Raw genomic sequence first — 21,284 nt, 5'->3', positions numbered from 1 at the left:
TAGAAAAGTATCAACTCACACACACCAAGAAATAAAGACTGCAGATATAAAATGTGTTACAATACAAAACTAATAAGTTTTAAGTTACATCCATTATAGAGGGAGCTGGAAACATCTGGTGATGTACATTCAGTGATTTAAAAGTGAGTTCAATAATCTTTTAGTTTGAATATAAAAGAAGAGAACCAAGATACTGCAGGAACATCAGCTTCAACCAGCTCATCATCCAGGAGAAACTTACAAACACCTAGAAAATGTTGTTAAGATCCTGGATTTACTCACAAAAAACAAAGCAGACTATAAATAAATACTAATTAATACTAGCAACAGCCTCCTTTTAGTGTAAACACATAAAGTTTCCTTTCAGTCCTCCACAGGTCCTTCCTGGTGCTGCAGGAAGCGGATCAGACCACCAGGCAGTGGCAACTTCTTCAGACGCCGCCGACCAACCAGCTGCAGAACCTGAAGCCTGCAGAGCTGCAGCAGCGGGCGAGGAGGAGCTGAAAAACAACAACAACAACAACAACAACAACAACAACAACAAAATAAAAACCTGTGACATCACTGAAAAACCACAACAAGAAAACAGTAACATGACTAGAAAACAAAATAAAATCCAGTGAGATCACTGGGAAACTATGAGACAAACTGGTGACATCATTAACACTTTTTTACTGACATGTTTATTGGGGGACCATCTAATCAGTCTATTTCAGTTGTTTATTAGTTACTGACTCACCTGCTTTGTCCTTAATGGCGCTCCAACCGGAGTAACTGTCCAGGTGTTCCATTATTCTGGAGCAGAGAGTCACATGACCAACGTAGTCCAACAGGACGTCAACAATCGGCCCTGCCCACCGACAGATACTAGGGGCCGAAATCATCTCACAGAACTGTCAATCAATCAAAGAACTTTCAGTCAATCAAAGAACTGTTTCCTTTTCACAGTGAAACTTTTTGAATCGCTGTAGTAAATAAAGTTGCATTTAACTTAAACAGTTTAAACTTTGTTGACTTTTCCTTGAACTCCATTGTGTAGTTCTATATTTAAACGTTTTAAACAGATTCAGGTCACCTGAACGCCGCCCCTTTGCTGGGGGACTCTATCGGTTCCGGGGAGGTCCTCTGATCGCGTGGTTTTGATTGATGGATGCAGTTGGTTACCATAGATACAGTTGAAGCAGGACAGGGCGTGGCCTCCGTGGTCTAGCAGGTACTTGAACATAGGCAGGTACTTCATGGAGAACATGTAGACGGCGGGGAAAGTGGTGGGGTGTGTGGGGATGGAGGCATTGATGTCAGCTCCGTGCTCCACCAGCATGGTGACGGTCTGGATGCAGCCCAGTCTCGCCGCCACCAACAGCGGCCTGAACACGTCGAGGTTTGGGTCGGCACCGGCCTCCAGCAGCAGGTGCACTGCGCCAATGTTGTTGTTGATGACGGAGAAGTAGAGTGCCGTGCTGCGGCGATCCTGGTACAGCCTTGATTGTTCTTCAGACAGCTGAGCGTTGACGTCGAAGCCCGCATTGATCAGCACCTCCAGGACGTCATCACGGTTACGCTCAGCGGCCAGGTGGAGTGGGCTGATACCAGTCCGCCGGACTCTGGTCTTACTGGTGGCCGAGATCAACATAGAGACGACGCTGGAAACAGGAGACATTCCAGGAAATAGATGAGACCGACCCTGAGAATTTCTGTCATGCTCATTGTTATGGTTCTTCTCTTAGCATATTATGACATCTTTGTTTGATTCTTCATGAACTGTTATATTCCTGCTTGTTCAGTAGGTATTCCTTTGGGGGACATTTTAGGCTGTGTTTTATTTCCATTTTGGGAGATTTATCCTGCTGCTGCTCAGGGCAGACACCCTTCAATTACAAACCTCCCTGTAGAGTCAAGACATAATATCATCACACCTATCTGTTTGTAATAAACAATTCTCTTTTTTTAATTTACTTGTCTCTCCTGATTCAATTGGGTTACACATAGTTGCCTGCTGGCTGGTTCCGAATAGGGTTAGAAGTGACTGATGGGTTTCGAATAATGGTATAAGGGTTAGAGTTATATTTAAAAAAAGATTTGAGGCTGGGACGATCCTAGTCCCATTTTAACTTCATGAACCAGGCGCCTACATGTCACTTCCTCTCTGAGCGGCCACATGAATCGGCAATAACCCGGTCTTTCCAGGTATGTTGGCGTTAGCGTTCTGAGAGAGGAGGAGCTCCACAATTTCTTCATGTCCATTTTTAGCAGCTTCATACAGAGCGGTTGCTCCATCAGCAGCCTGACCATTAAGGTCTGCACCTGTAGGGAGACAGGGAAGGGTTCAGGGTTAGGGTTCCAAGTTGGTACAATGGTTATCAAAGTGGAAGACTTATGTCATGGGAAGCAAATCTTGTAATATTTCATTTTGTCCCGGAAGAGGGATCTCTCACCTGTTATTTTCCCTTTCAATGAGGTTTTTTTTTTTTTTTGAGGGGAAGTTTTTTTCTGTTTCTGTTGTTGTTTGCTGTACAGAGTGTAAAGTCCTCTGAGGCAAATACATGATTTGTGATATCGGGCTATACAGATAAAATTGTATTTAATTGTTCCTGACTTCATGAAGGACACTATAGTGTGCGTCAACGTACTGTTTCCATCACAGGAACAGGAATCTTTTGAGGAACTTTACCTGTGTTTCAACCAGTGGAACCAGGCACTAAATGTAGTTCCTGAAAGATAGTCTCAGAAGTCCCTGCTCCCTTAACAATGTATAGGGCATCAGTGATCTCTCTGCAGCTGCAGAAGTGATGAGCACTATTCTGTTTTTCAGCGAGGTGTAATTGAACTAAACTGAAATTGATCTAAACTGAACTTTGCCCCAAAATACTGTAAACTTTACAAACCATGTCCACAGGATTCATTCAGTAGAGGAGGGTGTATCTCTCTCTAATCAGAAGATACCAGATTAGCACACTCTTGTGGTTGTTTACATCTAGATATAGATTATAGTATCCTGGTTAGACCTGCTCTATGATTATTCTGTGCTTTTTCTTCTACACACTACTATGGTTACAGTTAGCAGATGCAGTAGAACAATAACATAAACGTTGTACCGTGTTTGAGGAGGAGGCGCAGGGCGGCGAGCTGCCCGCTCTGAGCTGCAGTGAACAGCGGTGAGATGCCGTACATGTTGGAGAGGTTGTGTTTAGCTCCAGCTTTCAGCAGCATCTCACAGATCTCCACGTTGTTTCGACATGCGGCTTCGTGCAGGGCGGTGCAACCCCAAATACAGTGAGTGTTCACCGCCACACCGTGGTTCAACAACGCTGCCACCATAGCAGGGATGTTCCTCTCACAGGCTGCAGAGAAAGAAAACAAGAGTTTATTGAAGGAAACATCCTCATTACTTTCTCCAGCTTCTGTCTACACCAGTTGAGTCCAGATGACAACTTATCATAAATATAAATATTTTCCTTCAGAGTTATAATAATAATAATAATAATATTGTATTATTATTATTATTTTATTTTATTTTATTTATTATTATTTATTCATTTTATTTATCAAGCGCTTATTACCAAGAACACAGAGACCAAGCTCTTTGATTAGCTCAAACATAGTGAAGGTCAACAGAGAACCACTGCTCAGAAACAGAGCTCAACATATTTGGTATCCAGAGGTACTCACAGTTCGGGTGGTGGGCTTTGGAATCAGTTAGTACTCTGTTTTGCCAATAAAGGCAAAACACTATTAAATATATATAAAATAAAGAGTACCAAATTCAAATAATTTAGTATTCTACGAATAGTAGACAACTGATTTATTGTTTTAAAGATAACACAGCTCCTTTAGTAAAGTCAGTGTATGACATGTGTTCATGTACATCTTTTGTTGGGACTCTGACTTCACTTCCTGTAAGATTCACCTCTGTAAAGAGGAGTCTCTTTGTCATAGTTTGGGATGTTGGCGTCTACTCCATTTTCCAGCAGCACCTGAACACATCGCAGCTGGTCTTTGCTGACAGCAACCAGCAGCGCCGATTCCCCGCGCTCTGTTTTTTTGTTGATCATCCCCGGCTGAGCTGGGCACAAAAACACAGAAAAGTACTTCTTTGGATTTTGTTGTGATGTGTCGGTACCTATGTGTGTGCGTGTGTGTGTGTGTGTACAGATCTACCTGACAGCAGTACTTGCAGACAGGTGTCCTGACCAAACCACGCCGCCTGGTGGATCGCCAGCCAGCCCGGTTTATTCGGCAGCATCAAGTCTGTTTTCAGACGCACCGCCAACGCTTTCACTCTGCTCACATCACCGACGCGGATCGCTTTGAACAGAGGCTCCTCCTCCCTGCAGGGAAAATACCCATGAGCCACCTGTCTCACCTGACCTCTCCATCCTCACCTGTCTCGCTTGACTTCTCCATCCTCACCTATCTCACCTGACTTCTCCATCCTCACCTGTCTCACCTGACCTCTCCATCCTCACCTGTCTCTCCTGACCTCTCCATCCTCACCTGTCTCACCTGATCTCTCCATCCTCACCTGTCTCACCTGACCTCTCCATCCTCACCTGCCTCACCTGACCTCTCCATCCTCACCTCACCTGATTCTCAAACACACCCAAAATATGAACCAACAACCCTTCACGTCACAACTTCAGCCAGTTGTTAATATTCATTGTTACCTGCTCCGTTCACTCTGATATTTTCTGACTCCCTACCCTCCTACTCCCTCCTGCTCTGCAGTAACATCCTTTCCTGCCGCTACCGTCACCTGAACTTCCCCAACCTTTTACTCACCCCCTTCCTATTTCCCTTATCAGCCTCGCAGTACATATACCAAGTCCATTTCATTTCAGGGCCAAATACCTATGTTTACCTAACGGATGTTAACAACGTAAACCTAATCAAGTAGTTTAGTTAAACCTAAGTGATGCCAACTTGGCCTGACTAAGCGTCCGTATGTGATGAGTTGGGAAATAGAACGAGGTAATATAGCATCTACATTCATCCCCTGCCTATCTAGATAGCAGTTGCCAACTTTTCCGGTCTATGTTCTTGCCTGACCCACATCTGGATAAGCTTGACTGTCTTTTTGGTTTGGACCCTCACCTGATTCTGACCTCAGTATACATGGACTTGCTCTTACTCTGTCTTTGTTTAATTAATGCTTTTGGATTTGAGGTGTTACACTGGAGGGTAGTTCTGAGGTAAGAAGAATAACCTGCACTGACCATGAAAATGAAACAGTGCCTATTCTTTCTATAATTGCACAAATCGTCATGGATTAATAACAAAAATGAATTATGATGGTTTCACTTGCAGAGATGCAACAGTTGATACAGGTAGTTCCTCATCCAGAGATGGTTCATGAACAGAACTTGACTCACTCTTCAGGTTCTGGAGCAATGAGAACCAGAGTGCCGTCAGCTCTGCGATATTCCACCATGCGCTTCCCAGAACCCGTCATGAAGTGACTGACCATCCCATCAAACGTCTTCCTGAGTCAGCAACACAAAGACAACAGCCAATCAGAGCACAGAGACTGACACAACATTGAGGCACCTTTTTGATGCAAATAAACTTCTGTCTTCACAGGAAGTTAGGTTGAGGGGGAAAATAGGCCAAGAGAATAGTTGACATTAACTTGACTGACTAACGACTTGAACACTTATAACTCTAAGACTAAAGACTATAGCTAGGTATCGGCACTGATTTCCCAAATCGATTTGATTCTGATTTACAAGGTCCCAATTCAATACTATGTTTTTACTATGTAATGGCTCTGTGGCACTCTGAGATTTTCTGAATAAAAAGTGCGTTACAAATAATATGCATTATTATTATTAATATTATTTCTAATTCAATATCAATTAAATTAGAGATATTTCAGTCCCTGCTGAGTACACATATTCTTTTGATATATTATTTTTAATTTCTAGTACAATTTACTTTTTTCAAAAACAACCACACCAGAGAGAAGCCGTGAAGAGCCCTTGGCCTCAGAAAGGTCTATTTGCATTGATAGGAACCTCTAATAACTGCATACCTTTCTCACTCATGGTATAACTTTTTAACACAACAGTTAATATCAATTAATAACAAACAACTAACTCTTCAACAGCATAAAACACTATGGCACACAACAAATTGTGACACATAAGAAAATTGTAAAACTAATAATTGTACATTTCCAAATTTACACAACCGAACAGCTGGGTAATGTTACAGCTGCTAGCTGGTAGCATAACAGTCTGTTAACAGCAGGGAGAGGCTCTGTCACTGCACAGAACAGTGAAGAGAGATTAGGATGAAGAAAGAATGGAAACCCATTTCTGCCAGCAAAAAAAGAAAAAAAAGTTGTTGTTTTTTATTTATTTTTTTTCCGCCAGCAAGAAAAGAATAAATAAAAATGAATTATATTTTTTTAATTATGAATTTTTCGGACAAAATTCTGAGATAGAAAGTCAAATTTTGGAGATATTTTAACAACAGTCATAGAAGCAGCTCTTCATAGGTTACCCTACATTGAGTACATTGAAGACTACTTTAAACTAGTGCTGGGCAAGTTATCGCGTTATTATCGTGTTAACGCATTCATTAATTAACGCCAACAATTATTTTGATGACATTTTTTTAAATGCAATCCACACCGTTGATGCCAGCAAATCACCAAACCAGCGGTGGAGGAGTCTTCATCACTACGTTGATGCAGCGTGTGGAGGAGTCTTCATCACTACGTTGATGCAGCGTGTGGAGAAGTAGAGATAAACTAAAGACGAGCTAACAGACGCCACAGAGAAGTGGAGAGATACAAACTGCAGGACGACTAGTGTTGAGAAGACGTCGGTCTGAGGAACGTTCTCAGGATCATGAATGACGTCACGCAGGAGCCTCCCTCCAGACGCACCGTCACCAGAAGAACACACGAGTCGTACAAAGAGGAGAGGACTACAAAAGAGACGGAGTCACAATGCGCACCGGCCGTCTCTCACCGGAGACTACCGGACATCGCCGGGTAACCGTCGTCACCTCTGAGTTACGGTGCATTATACTGATGAACAGTGGGAGCTGTGTTCACATGGTCTGACTGTATGAAAACAGAAGACAGACATTTTGCTGTTTTTTTAATTAATTATTGAACTTTGCGCATAACAATGTGATTAATCGCAGAAAATCATGCGATTAATCGCAATTAAAAATTGTAATAGTTGCCCAGTGGCTTTACGACACATGAAATACTTCAATTGCTTACTGTTTCACGTGGGAGTGTACTGAGCAAACACACCCTTGAAAGCAGCTTTGGAGTAGAAAGAATAAAACAGATGTGGCTGAGTTGGCCACCTTCATTGAACAGCAACTGGAAAAATCTGGTCAGTGTCATGGTTACAGATGGATGCAGCAAAGGTGTTGGTGTTTTTTTTTTTTTTTTTTTTAAATATTCAACTTAGCCATTGTTTTTGCCAGTGGTTCTAAAACTAGCAACATCAGTCACCTCAGCATAAAAGGTGTGAAGATGGAGAGCGCAATTACGGTCGTTAGATTCAAGGGCGTCAGTAGCGCCAGTGAAACATCCATCCATCCGTCGTCTTCCACTTATGGGAGCCAGGTTGCTTAGGACGTATTCCAAACGTCTCTCTCGCCAACAACGCTTTCCAGCTCTTTCTGGGAAAACCTGAGGCGTTGCATTTCGTGACCATTTCGTAATACTGGGCTGGAATAGCAACTGAGGCCGCATGGATTACAAAACAAAATGGCCACTGGGATGTCTGGGTTTGCAAAACTGGATCCATGCAGGACTCATCAACCAGACAGAAGGATAAAAAGATACATCTGATGTGAAAAATAATAGAATACATCACCAGCAATTGCTAAAAGAAACTAAACCTCTCCAATCTAACCACTGAGTAGAATGCAGGGGGCCTAAAGAAAAAGGGCCTAACTCAATATTCAGAGCAAATTTAACATCCAAGTTCCAACAGTATTCTCCCTGTCATGTAACAATGAGGGGACAACTACTAAACAGAAGTCTGAATCATTTCATTCTTCTTCTTTTGGTAAAAAAACATTTCAACTGTAAGTAAGCATTTGGTGCCTGAATTAAAATGGCAAATGGTTATTATTGAAGGAAAGAAGAAAAAGAACATCATTATGACGGGTAATTATAACTTTTACAGTAGTGTACATGTATTCCTTATTTTAACATTTTTAAACACACACTTAATCTGCTTTAATGATAGTGCTGTACAATGAGGACCAACATGAAGCCCTTCTCCACTGTTGTCGTTCTCATACTCACAATATGGAGAATAATAAAAACTGTGTGAGATTACATACGGATCAGGAAGCTGTTCCCTCGGAGGATTTGGAGAACTGTAGTGTACAGAGCTCTGGGCTGGAGTCGGATGCTTTGATTGATTAGTGGCTCTGGCCGCAGGGTTCAGGCTGCTGCTGTCAGGTGGGGGAGGAGGTGAGTTGGCAGTAGCAGAGGTGATGGCATTGGAGGCATCGCAGGGTGCATCAGTCAGACTGCGCTCGATGGCGAGCTGCAGCAGCTCGTCATCATTCAGGTTACTGTAGAGAGAATAATCCTCGAATGCTTCTGAGCAAGAGTTGCTGGCTGCTGCCATGATGGTGCTGTGAGGTCAGAGATAAACATCAAACAGACCGCAGCACCGACTTCATACAAGTCTGTTAAGATAAAACATCAAACAGACAGCAGCACTAACTTCATACAAGTCTGTTAAGATAAAACATCAAACAGACAGCAGCACTAACTTCATACAAGTCTGTTAATTAACAGACTTGTATGAAGTCAGTGCTGCTGTCTGTGGTTTGATGTTAAGATAAAACATCAAACCACAGAAAGCAGCACTGACTTCATACAACTCTGTTAAGATAAAACATCAAACCACAGATAGCAGCACCGACTTCATACAAGTCTGTTAAGATAAAACACCAGACAACTGACAGCAGCACTGACAGTAAAACTTCATATAAGCAGCACTTAAAAGCAGTAAAACATGAATATTACTGAAAAAGAAAAGTACTCACATATTTTTAAAAGTACTTTTTTACATTGATCCAGTTATTCCTCTGACTTAAAACACTTCCATGTGTTATTTGAGTCCGTCCTGCTTCTGTAATGGAGACGACACATTTCACTGTGAGGGGGGGGGGGGGGTACTTAGTGTTTATTTTGAGGACCTGAAGTCTGAGCTTGTTGATCAGCTGACCTCTTATGTTACAGATTTCCTGAACCTGCAACAGTGTCAATTCAACAGAATAACCATGTTTAATGTAAATATTGACACCATGTTTAATAAACTTGATCAATACCAGATGTGTCCAGGATTAATAGATCAGAATCAAATTAATCCATGTATTAATCAGCTTTCCTGGGATGATCTCTCCGTCCAGAGATTATCTGAGATTTTTCAAAGATTAATCTGCAATCTGACAATCTCTGATTTTTACAGTATTAATCCCAGATGTATCCTGGTTTAGTACAGGTTTCTTCCAGGTTAATCCCTGATCTTTACAGAATTAATCACAAATCTTTCCTCGGTTAGTCTGTAGCTTTGTCTAGAGTTAAACAGAATTTTGCGAGGTTATATCCCTGGTTTATCTCCAATTACTCCAAATGTTTTGTTTATTTGAGATCTGCCTGTAACGGATGTGGTAAGGACCCAGAAGCAGTACGACGGACACACGGAATAGTTGGAACAAAACTTTATTCCAGACTGAACATACAACAGGCAAACAGTCTTGGATATGCACACGTGGAGAAATCCACTCGGTGGAACGCCAAGCCATCAGGGGAGAAGGCCGACAGAAACCAGAGGAACCAGAGGTGGAATCTCGTGGTCGGGGACAGAAGGCTGAGTCGTTTACCGGGGCAGAGGCAAGGCGGTGAAGTCCAAACAGGCAGGCAGTCCAAACAGTTGGAGGGTAAATGCGGAGAACGATCTGGCAGTGAGTGTGTGTGAGACTGAGTTCTAAATAGTAGGTGCAGCAGAGTGAGCAGGTGAGAGTGATGAGAGAGTGCTGAGAAAATAAGGTTTATTATTATTAATACTGCTACCACTACACACTGAAATAAAACTACCTGATTTACCAGTTGACTGATAAACTAACCAAGCAGATGACTAGTTCTAATCTAGTTAAATTAGGGTTAGTAAGTGTGTGTGTGAGTGTGTGTTATTTTTAGATTCAGCTGCTGTAAAGTGAACAGACAAGGTCAGAACTGAGCTGTTAGATTAAAACATTTAAAACAACACTCAGTAAAGAGTAGTTAATTAAAGTTAAACTGCATAGTCACACATCTACTAAAACCAGTAAACATCCACTGACCAGTTCACAATATCACAATCTTGATTTTGGTTTAGTTTGTTTCCTGTTTTATTTTGAAGTTCCCTGTCTCTTGTGTCCTGTGTTTCTTTGAATTCCTGTCTTGTTGGTTTTCCCTCCTTTTTCCAGTGATCACCTGTGTTGTAATGGGGTTCATCCAAAATGTCTTGATTGCATCCAATTTCCTCACTTGCGTCCTTTCCTTGCTTCTCAGTCCCTCCCACCAGGGATGCATGAAGAGATGCAAGGAAACCATGCGAGGAGAGAGGAAACAAGGAAACATGTTTTAAGAGATATGAGACGTCCTTTCCTTTGTGTCATCACACGTGAAGCGACGTCTGGTTATGATCAAAATTGAATCAGCTGATTCATATTTAACAGCTATAGAGACTTTTAATCACTGTATTAATACTAATAAAGACACAAAAAACATCACTGTACTAATACTAAAAGACACAATTATTATCACTACTAATACTAATAAAGACAGTTATTATCACTGTACTAATACTAATAAAGACAGTTATTATCATTGTACTAATACTAATAAAGACAGTTATTATCACTGTACTAATACTAATAAAGACAGTTATTATCACTGTACTAATACTAATAAAGACAATTATTATCACTGTACTAATACTAATAAAGACAGTTATCATCACTGTACTAATAAAGACACAGTTATTATCACTGTACTAATACTAATAAAGACACAGTAATAATCACTGTACTAATACTAATAACGACAGTTATTATCATTGTACTGATACTAATAAAGACAGTTATTATCACTGTACTAATACTAATAAAGACAGTTATTATCATTGTACTAATACTAATAAAGACAGTTATTATCACTATACTAATACTAATAAAGACACAGTTATTATCACTGTACTAATACTAATAAAGACAGTTATTATCACTGTACTAATACTAATAAAGACAGTTATCATCACTGTACTAATACTAATAAAGACAGTTATCATCACTGTACTAATACTAATAAAGAGTTATTATCACTGTACTAATACTAATAAAGACAGTTATTATCACTGTACTAATACTAATAAAGACAGTTATTATCACTGTAATAATACTAATAAAGACAATTATCATCACTGTACTAATACTAATAAAAAGACTAGTAGGAATTTTTGTTCAACTAGTGCTGACAAAGACCAAACTAGCTGAGAAAATAGCTGTCTGATATCAAGGATATGGAATAAATCGGCTTTCGATATGACTCAATCTTTGCACTGTAACAAGAAGGATTGTGTACATCAGCATATCTCTATAGTTTGTCTGTGATGTTCTACTGAACATAATGTGAAGATGATCCAAAGTAAGTAAACACATTGTAGATTATGTGACATGTTTAATTGATTGATTTTATTCTCCACCTCCAGTTACACAACTGCCCTCACAAACATTAAGATAAATATTTAAACATTAAAACATGGCATCGTCTTCAAAAGAAGAGCTGCTGGGAAATGTTTTATAATCCGGTCAATGTGGTATAAAACCAGAAGGATAAGTTCAACAGAAGTGAAGTGACCACCGCACACAGGAAGCCTTCCAAAACAAAATTAATGAAAGTTATTTAAGTTTAGAAGTGATTTTATATTTAACAGGTGACTTGTTTCAGGTGTAATGACCGAAGCTAAGCTAACAGGCTAAGAAGCTTGCTAACTGGAGAACTTTATTTTTCCCTCTATATACCTTTCTATTGAAAAGTGTTAGCTCATCAGCTACAGCTCCTTATATTTACACGTCACTTTGTGTCATAACAGTGGACATCAGGTGAGTGGGCAGTGATGTCATAGTGCAGGAAACGGATGAGTCTCATAGGAAGTGGCAGAGTGCGGATCAGTTTGAGTCTTTGGACTCCGACCAGATGTCTGATCTCCAACCTGCAGAGCTGCATCAGAGGGTGAGGAGGAACTGAAGAGAAACCACAGACAGAGGACCAGTTAGACAGACCTGGACTCTCTTTATGAAACATAGGATCCACACTAAATCTTTCTTTTGATAGATCACAACATTTGCGTGGGAAGTGGCTTACGTGTGCTACACAACGGTAATAAATGAGACCCATGATCACTGTTCTGTGGGCTTCCTACTTAAACCCCGCCCCAAACTCAGCCAGCCAATCAGAGTGAGGCACCACTTCGTACAATTTTCTAAAACTCAGGAACTGTTATAGGAACCTCATCGAGCTCAGAAACCTTTCTTAGGAGCTCAGAAACTTTTAGGGGAACACAAACCTTTTTAAAAACAAAGACACTTTTAGGAGCTCAAACTGTTATGTAGGGGAACAAACCTTTCTGGAAACTAGAGAACATTTTTCGGAACTCTGGAGTGACCTCAGCCCCGCCTACACATAGTTACTGTTGCTATGGCCATTTCCTGTCAATTGTCAGTGGTGTTTTTGTTTCTTACGCGCTTTCAGTTTGATCGGCGCCCAGTCGCTGCAACTCTCCAGAACCTCCAGCAGCCGAGAGCAGAGACGGACATGACTGACGTAGTCCAAGAGCATCGAGATGATCGGACCAGCTGTAAGCCAGAAAGATGAGCTGGAGACAGCCTCACAGAACTGAAACAACATAGAGGAGACCCTTTGTCGAACACATTCACAAGCTCTGATTTGTGCAATTAGACAGATGTGGCTATTTGTGACCTGAATGCTGCGCTGCGGCGGTGCATCTCTGCTTATCCGCATTTCTTCGATGGGATGGCTTGATGGCCTGACGGCCGGGTGACTTTTTGGGCCATACGGACAGTGGAAGCAGGGCCGGGCGTCGCAGCCGTTGTCCAGCAGCAGCTTAAGCATCGGCAGAGACTCCATTCTGAGCAGGATGGCCACCGGGAACCTGGACGGCTGGGGGGAGATCTGAGCGTTGACGTTGGCACCGTACCTCAGCAGTAGTGTTGCCATGTCCATCTGGCCAAGCTGGACGGCAATGAACAGCGGGTTGAATATGTCCAGGTTGGGGTCAGCTCCGGCTTCCAGCAGCATCTTGGTGGCCTGCAGGTTCCCGTTGTAGACGGAGAAGTAGACTGCCGTAATCCGGCGGTCCTTGTACATCTTGGAGCGGTCCTCCGACAGCTTGGTGTTGACATCAAAGCCGGACTCGATCAGCAGCTCCATGATGTCATCGCTGTTCTTCTCTGCGGCAATGTGCAGAGGACTGATGCCGCTGTGCTGGATTCTGACCCTGCTGGTCACCGGGAGCAGCATCGACACAATTCTGGAAAAATGAAAAGTACCTGTGAGGGAGATCACCAGCAGAGTCAGACGAGTTGGGCTGATAGTGAGTTGGTCTAGCTCTCTGACACCAGAAAACCAGACACTGTTTTTACTGTAGAGCGATTTAAGTTTGATCTATAAATATGCATAAAAATATGGTGGAGGAACTTAGCAATCACAGAGTTCCAGTGGATTTAAACGTATCAAAGGTAAGACAAAACAAGGTAAAAAGGTGACGGACAGGAAGTATCTCAGACCGTGAATGTTTGTTCTGAACAGCCACATGGAGAGGCAGCAGGCCCGACTTCATGGATTGGTTACAGTCAGCTTTCAGAAACAGCAGCGCATTCACAGCAGAAACATGGCCATTCTTACAGGCTTCAAACAGCGGCGAGGCTCCATCTCCCGCCTGTCCATTTATATCTGCACCTGAGGGACAGAAACACCTTTAGAAACGCCTTAACATCAGCTCCTGACAGACACTAAAGATAAGTCATGGACCTGTTTAGACGGCGGACCTTCCTGAGCCAGGAGGTGGATGATGTCGGCATGTCCGTGCTGTGCAGCGATGAAGAACGGTTGGATGCCGTAGATGTTTTTGGTGTGAAGATGGGCTCCGGCCTCCAGTAACATCCTGCAGAGCTTCAGTTGTCCATATCTGCAGGCTTCATGAAGAGCACCTCCTCCCTGAATGCTGCAGCGATTCACCTGAGCGCCAGACCTCAGCAGCAGATCTACAATGTCTTCATTCGGTTGCTCACAGGCTGAAAACAACAATAAAAGCGTCCACTTTTTTCAGGGTGTTTGTTACATATTTGTGATCCAGTGCCTTGTGATTCTGTCCCTATAAACCATTTCCGTAGTTTCCCCTTTACAACAGTGACATCACAGCATCTCTCAGCGCACTGTCATGTCACTGTGACGTTAGCTCACCTGCGAACAGTGGCGTCTCTCGGTCCTTGTTGGCGATGTTTGGGTCAGCTCCGTTCTTCAGGAGAAAATCAACACAAGAAACGTTTCTTCGACCAGCGGCTAGCAGCAGAGCGGTCTGATTCTTTAAAGTACATCTGTTCACCGAGTCGGGATGAGCTGAGGGCAGACAGAGTCGGTGTTTGACTTCATACACCATATATACACATACAAACATACATATTCATACACATGCATATACATACCCATATCAGTCTTTGATAACTAAAGAAAAAACAGTTGAAAAAAAATAAATATGAGAGCAAATAGAAAACATTCGCTCTCATATTTATTTTTTTATGTGTGAGATTCTAAAAATGTTTTGAGTGTAAGAAGTAGAAGAACTTCACAACATGAACCAAAGGATTGTCAGAGACCTCAAACTGTCAGCGACTTTCAGTTTGTTTCCTGATATCGCTATTTAGTCAAGAAAAAGAAGGCGTGAGAAAAAACATCACTGGAAGAGGACGGAAAGAATCGATGTATAATGACGACTATAATAAAGTTTAAGTTTAATCATGGAGATAAATCACAGCTTTTATGGGTGACAGCTTCAGTCGTCCCAGCCAACCACAGACAGGTGAGCCTTACAGGTGGATGTGCACATTAAGCTGGATGTTAAGGAAGGAATGCAGTCTCATATTCACTGCTGTTTATATCTAATTTTTCAAGTTGCTACTGCTTTGCTGATGTGGGAATGTGATGCTTGATTGATGAATTTCATTTTGTTTTTTTAATGTGTTTTTATTGAAGAAAATCAAAAAGGAAATTAAAAGGAGGAAAATGAGTTAAATAAATGCTGCTGTTGCTAGTTTTTAAATGGAGCCTGGGAAAAAAGAAACTAAACTCACTGCCTTGGTGAATAAAATCAAAAAGCTCCAAAAGAAACTAAAATATTGTGAATAAAATGAAAGGGCTCATACCAAAAATAAAGGAAAGGAGAACGCCTCACATGTGCAAACCCATGTTGAGAGTGTGAATTGTGTGAAAATAGCACCAAGTCATATAACACAAGAGACCAAAAACAAAGTGAACAGTTTCCTGCATTGTGGAAGACAGAGACACATTTCAAAGGGATGTTAAACATGGCTGAATTAATCTGATGAACCTCTAGTACCAATGAATGCAATGTCCATAATCATGACAGAGGATGTGCAAGATGATGTAAAACCAAGCAACAGTGTGTCCAATGAGGGAAGAAGAACAAGACCTAAGGGGAAAATTGAACCTCGATTCATTCATTCGGTTACTTCATGAACCCAAAGCAACATTTGGTGCTAGAGAGAACACACAGATGCAATATAGAGATACCTTGAATGCAAATTTTTGGGCCAAAAATGAGGATGAAAACAACATTTTGGGCATTATGAGAATGAAAGATTCTACCATGTGTATATACTGTTGAAGGTTCAATTGTGATAAAAAAAAAAATAAAAAAAAAAGATTCTGCATGTTCTCGCACTGAAACATTTGAAATAGTTACTAATGAAATAAATTGAAGTGTCAGTTTAAATGTGCTTAATGAGTAGAGGTCTAGTTTTACTTTAATGACTGGAAAGAGTTATGTGTTAGTGATAAATTGACCCATAAAGTTCAGATGAATTTGAAGTATTGAAAGAAATCACTGCCAGTTCAAGTGTAAAAAATGAAAGACAATATCAGCTGAAGTATCTGCAGAAAAATTCTTAGTTAAAGAATATGACACCAAAGCAGTTGTACTGTCAATAGAACAGAACTGGAGAAGTAGAGGACAGTGTCATCAGCATATCGGTGGATCCTCACAATATCAATCATAAAGCTAGGAAATAAAGCATGACACATTTGGAATGTTGAAGGAAGACGTGTTCTCCACTGAACTCAAGGAATGGAATTGGTTTATGCATTATAAAAAGCGTGCGTTTGACAACGATGTTGACATGAAGAACAAAGCATTAATTAAATAAATTCCTCTCCTTATCAAACAACCAGTAACCAGCTCCTCACCTCTGATGAGGATTGCGACACATTGCAGCTGTCCGTAAAAAGCAGCTTCATGAAGAGCAATCGAGCCTTCATTATCTGGCTCCATCAGACTGCTGGACTTCTGTCCAACCAAAGCCATCAGAGCCTCTGCATCTCCGTTCATAATCAGGGACTTCAGAGGACTTAACTGTCTGAAATTAAAACGGAAGGAATAAGCATTATGAAGAACAGGAACAGAGAACAATTAGAAACTGTAACTTAACATCTAAACAACTGCATGCAAACATCCAACTTTTGTTGAAGGACTCAGGTCAGTAAGTAATGATTGGGTAACCAACAGATGTTAAATCCTTAATCTACCAGACTGAGAAGTGTGGAGGACCACACATGGCAGTTAGGAGCAGGTATCTGATGAAACATCTCACTCTGTTGGGAGTGAATACAAAAGTCCAACTGGTTGGTCATCATAAATGAAGCATAGAGAACCTCTGAGGACAATGAGTTTTGTGCTTTCAAACAAAGATATGTATGAAGGAAGGTATGACTCCGACTCGACCCGCTAATGTACCAACAGAAGGTGTAACAACCTACCCCCTTACTCCAGGTCCATCAATCTGTCTGAGTGGGCTCGTCGTCCACCCAGACAGAGAGAGACGACGAGCTCGTCGTCCACCCAGACAGAGGGAGACGACGAGCTCGTCGTCCAACCAGAGAGAGGGAGACGACGAGCTCGTCGTCCACCCAGACAGAGGGAGACGACGAGCTCGTCGTCCAACCAGAGAGAGGGCGACGACGAGCTCGTCGTCCAACCAGAGAGAGGGCGACGACGAGCTCGTCGTCCAACCAGAGAGAGGGCGACGACGAGCTCGTCGTCCAACCAGAGAGAGGGAGACGACGAGCTCGTCGTCCAACCAGAGAGAGGGAGACGACGAGCTCGTCGTCCAACCAGAGAGAGGGCGACAACGAGCTCGTCGTCCAACCAGAGAGAGGGCGACGACGAGCTCGTCGTCCACCCAGACAGAGGGTGTCATAATGAGTCAGACAGCACTGAAGGCCTAGGTATAAAATGCATGCCACTGCTATTTACAGATGTTTTCACCTCGTATCTGGTCTGTTCGGTCTCGACTTACTCACCTCTTCGGGGCTTCATAGAGGAACTGGCCTGTTGGGGGGTTTGCACAGGGAGGGACATCGGGGGGATTTGGAGGTGGAGGTTGAGATGGAGGGACATAGTTCAGGTGTCTGGGGGGTTCAGGAAGTCTCTGTGTGGGGTTTGATCCACTGAGCACAACGGGGGCTGAGGATGATGATGATGATGATGTGCTCTGATCACAAAGGCTTCTCTCCACAGCGATCTGTAGCAGCTCCTCATCAGTCAGCTGACTGTAAACACTGTAGTCATCCAGGTTCATGTTGGATCTATTACTCAGAAAAGGAAAGAACTGTTCAGAAGAGCTTCAGACTGAAGTCAGAAGAAGTGTCCTTGATATCCAGCAGCAGTGTTTCCCATTAAATCCACAGTTAGATAAATCACTGCTCTGCATGGAAACAGCAGCCAGTTATTTGAGCCTCAACCTGCTGCTAAATGTGAGAAGAGTGAATGAAGTTATGGAGGTCAGTGGTGTTTCTTTCTCTGTCGTCCAGCCAAAGTATTCAGACTCTCTGAGAGCTAACCATCAGCCTTCAGACAAGAGATAGAAACCACAACACACTTCTAATATGTCATCAACACAAACATGTCGATGATCATATTCTCTACTTTATACTATAAATACATTTCATTTTGACCCTTTGAATCTTTTACCTGTGACTTCATCAGCTCCTTAAATTCACAACAATAAGATATTATAATATAATAAACAAATCAAATAATGACTTCATAATAAAAAACACATAACATTGGAATAAATAACTCAACACAACAAAGACACAATGACATTACATAGTACACTATTACATCAGTAATAAGTAACAACAAAACAACAATGCAGAAGTAAACAACATACAAAAGATTGACAGTGTGAAGAGTTCATGTTTGAAGTTTTCAGTCGACCCATATGAGAGTAAGCAGCTTTATTTCTGAGAAGCAGAACAACGAACAGGTGTTGAAACACAGATGGTCTTACTGTGAATCGCTCCAGTCCTCCTCTCTGTTCTCTTCTGCAGCAGCAGGTCTGTATTGGACTTTAAGGGTCTGCTGGTTTCATGTCTTTCAGGAAGCTGCCAAAACTGTGACACGGACGCTCTGCTGGCCGAAGGTCAAAAACACTTATGTGTGTCTGGAACCTGATGAAGTTATTCTCACATAGAACTGTTGGTCAGCTGACCGGAATCTAAATATTTACTGAAAGAGAGACAACGGTTTCCAAATTTTCCTCCTCTATAATAATTATAACAATCTAAATCCAATAATTATAAAATTAGAATTCATCTCCAAACATTAAAGTCCAAAATAGGAATGAAAAAAGAAAAAGATGGATAATATCAGACACATCTGATTATACGATTTCTTGATTGACGGATAATGAATCAGCTAATATTTTGTTAATCATTATTAAGCCATTCCTCAACAATGATTTAAAAAAAGACAATTATTCTCTGAAATGTGAAGATCTCCAGATCTTGAAAACAAAAACAAACTAGTTCATAACACCACAAATAGTTAATTTATTCAGAGGGTTGTGGGAGAAACTGGTCGTATACAGTTAGAGGATAGAGGCCAACAGAGAGACAAGAGCAGAAGGATTTATGAAGGAGATTAAACTAATAAAGTCCAAAACAAAACTGGCCGAGCAAGAAATTCCAAAAACGTGTAACAAAAAAAACAAAGAAAAACCAAGAAACGAGCAAAACACAAATCAGGATCAGGATCTCAAAAAAAACTATCACGAGGGAAAACTTAAAAACAGAGCTGAGCTGGATTAACACAAGGAACATACCATAATAATCACAGCAGAGTAGGGAACACAGCAGACAAACCCACACTGAGACACACAGGGTTTAAATACACAGGTGAGTTGCAGGTGAGGAGACACAGGTGGGATCAATCAGGGGCAGACACCACACAGGAGGGAAAACATACAAAGGCAGGAAGTGAAGAGAACACTGGACACAAGAGGCAGGGAACTTCAAAATAAAACAAAAGAAACAAACTAAACCAAACCAAATGTGCAGATCAATCGATAAATACTCTATTAATATTATTTAATTGTATTGTTTATTTCATTTATTAGTCACTGTACGGATTATTAACACTACGAGAGTAAAAGAATATGACTGGTGGTTAAAAATAAATAAAAGTATGCATAATGAAAATAATGAAGTGTAGCAATAGCACCGCCTCTAAAAAACAAAGGTAGTTTAGTTTAAAACTACATTCCAGCTGCAAAGTTTGTAAGTTGTTAAAAAAAGTTTCTGTTTATCAAAAGAAAGTCTGATAAACTTTGAGAGAAAATTAAACTACTTTGTTTAATATGAAAGAAGATGATGTGACGGTTTATTCGTCTCTTTTCCTGTTTGAGTGAAGCTAAACATGTAGAGATCGTCCTGAGGGGGCGCTAGAGAGTAATTTTATAAAAAAGGGTTCATCCTCTGGAGAGAAGGAATGAGGCCAGGACGTTCTCAGATCATCTCAAACTGTCACAGTATCTGTCAGGAACCTCAAGGTTCTCCATTAGGTTCTCTACTTTTCCTCTTTAAAGCTCTGTAGTTTGTCACTAAAGAGAGAAAACGTTTGTTACTGTGAATGTATGTCTACAAAGTGACCATATGAAATGTGGTCTACATGAAGACTTTATGGCTATATGAAATGTGGTCTACATACAGACTTTATGACTATATGAAATGTGGTCTATATGAAGACTTTATGACAATATGAAGTGTGGTCCACATGAAGACTTTATGACAATATGAAATGTGGTCTACATACAGACTTTATGGCTATATGAAATGTGGTCTATATGAAGACTTTATGACGATATGAAATGTGGTCTACATACAGACTTTATGGCTATATGAAATCTGGTCTACATACAGACTTTATGGCTATATGAAATGTGGTCTACATACAGACTTTATGGCTGTATGAAATGTGGTCTATATGAAGACTTTATGACTATATGAAATTTGGTCTACATACAGACTTTATGGCTATATGAAATGTGGTCTACATACATACTTTATGGCTATATGAAATGTGGTCTACATACAGACTTTATGACTATATGAAATGTGGTCTATATACAGACTTTATGGCTATATGAAATGTGGTCTACATACAGACTTTATGGCTATATGAAATGTGGTCTACATACAGACTTTATGACTATATGAAATGTGGTCTACATACAGACTTTATGACAATATGAAATGTGGTCTACATACAGACTTTATGACTATATGAAATGTGGTCTATATGAAGACTTTATGACTATATGAAGTGTGGTCTACATGAAGACTTTATGACAATATGAAATGTGGTCTACATACAGACTTTATGGCTATATGAAATGTGGTCTATATGAAGACTTTATGACTATATGAAATGTGGTCTACATACAGACTTTATGACTATATGAAATGTGGTCTATATGAAGACTTTATGACTATATGAAATGTGGTCTACATACAGACTTTATGACTATATGAAATGTGGTCTACATACAGACTTTATGACAATATGAAATGTGGTCTATACGAAGACTTTATGACAATATGAAGTGTGGTCTACATGAAGACTTTATGACAATATGAAATGTGGTCTACATACAGA

At 40.9% G+C, this 21,284-nt stretch overlaps 2 protein-coding genes across 2 annotated transcripts; both read right to left on the bottom strand.

The window, feature by feature from the left end:
* Positions 1 to 363: 363 nt before the first annotated feature.
* On the bottom strand, positions 364 to 9,107 carry LOC137870879 (ankyrin repeat and SOCS box protein 2-like). The gene is made up of 10 exons (XM_068708329.1): positions 9,034 to 9,107; positions 8,317 to 8,616; positions 5,370 to 5,480; positions 4,159 to 4,328; positions 3,908 to 4,063; positions 3,096 to 3,341; positions 2,133 to 2,304; positions 1,076 to 1,643; positions 740 to 893; positions 364 to 500 (listed from the first exon to the last, which is right to left on the bottom strand). The coding sequence occupies exons 2-10, from the start codon at positions 8,607 to 8,609 to the stop codon at positions 364 to 366; spliced, it is 2,007 nt and encodes a 668-aa protein (XP_068564430.1). The 5' UTR covers positions 8,610 to 8,616; positions 9,034 to 9,107.
* A 2,630-nt stretch (positions 9,108 to 11,737) lies between these two features.
* Positions 11,738 to 17,926, bottom strand: LOC137870878 (ankyrin repeat and SOCS box protein 2-like). Its single transcript, XM_068708328.1, has 8 exons — positions 17,648 to 17,926; positions 16,535 to 16,704; positions 14,516 to 14,671; positions 14,101 to 14,346; positions 13,840 to 14,011; positions 13,013 to 13,583; positions 12,775 to 12,928; positions 11,738 to 12,276 (listed from the first exon to the last, which is right to left on the bottom strand). The coding sequence occupies exons 1-8, from the start codon at positions 17,923 to 17,925 to the stop codon at positions 12,107 to 12,109; spliced, it is 1,917 nt and encodes a 638-aa protein (XP_068564429.1). The 5' UTR covers position 17,926; the 3' UTR covers positions 11,738 to 12,106.
* Positions 17,927 to 21,284: the final 3,358 nt, after the last annotated feature.

This window comes from Cebidichthys violaceus, unplaced genomic scaffold, assembly GCF_023349555.1.
Source record: "Cebidichthys violaceus isolate CVI_PGR_0920_01 unplaced genomic scaffold, fCebVio1.0.p SCAF_14, whole genome shotgun sequence".
Classification (NCBI taxonomy): Eukaryota; Metazoa; Chordata; class Actinopteri; order Perciformes; family Stichaeidae; genus Cebidichthys; species Cebidichthys violaceus.
The sequence above is the reverse complement of the archived record's forward strand: the minus strand, read 5'-3'. Positions and strand labels throughout refer to the sequence as shown.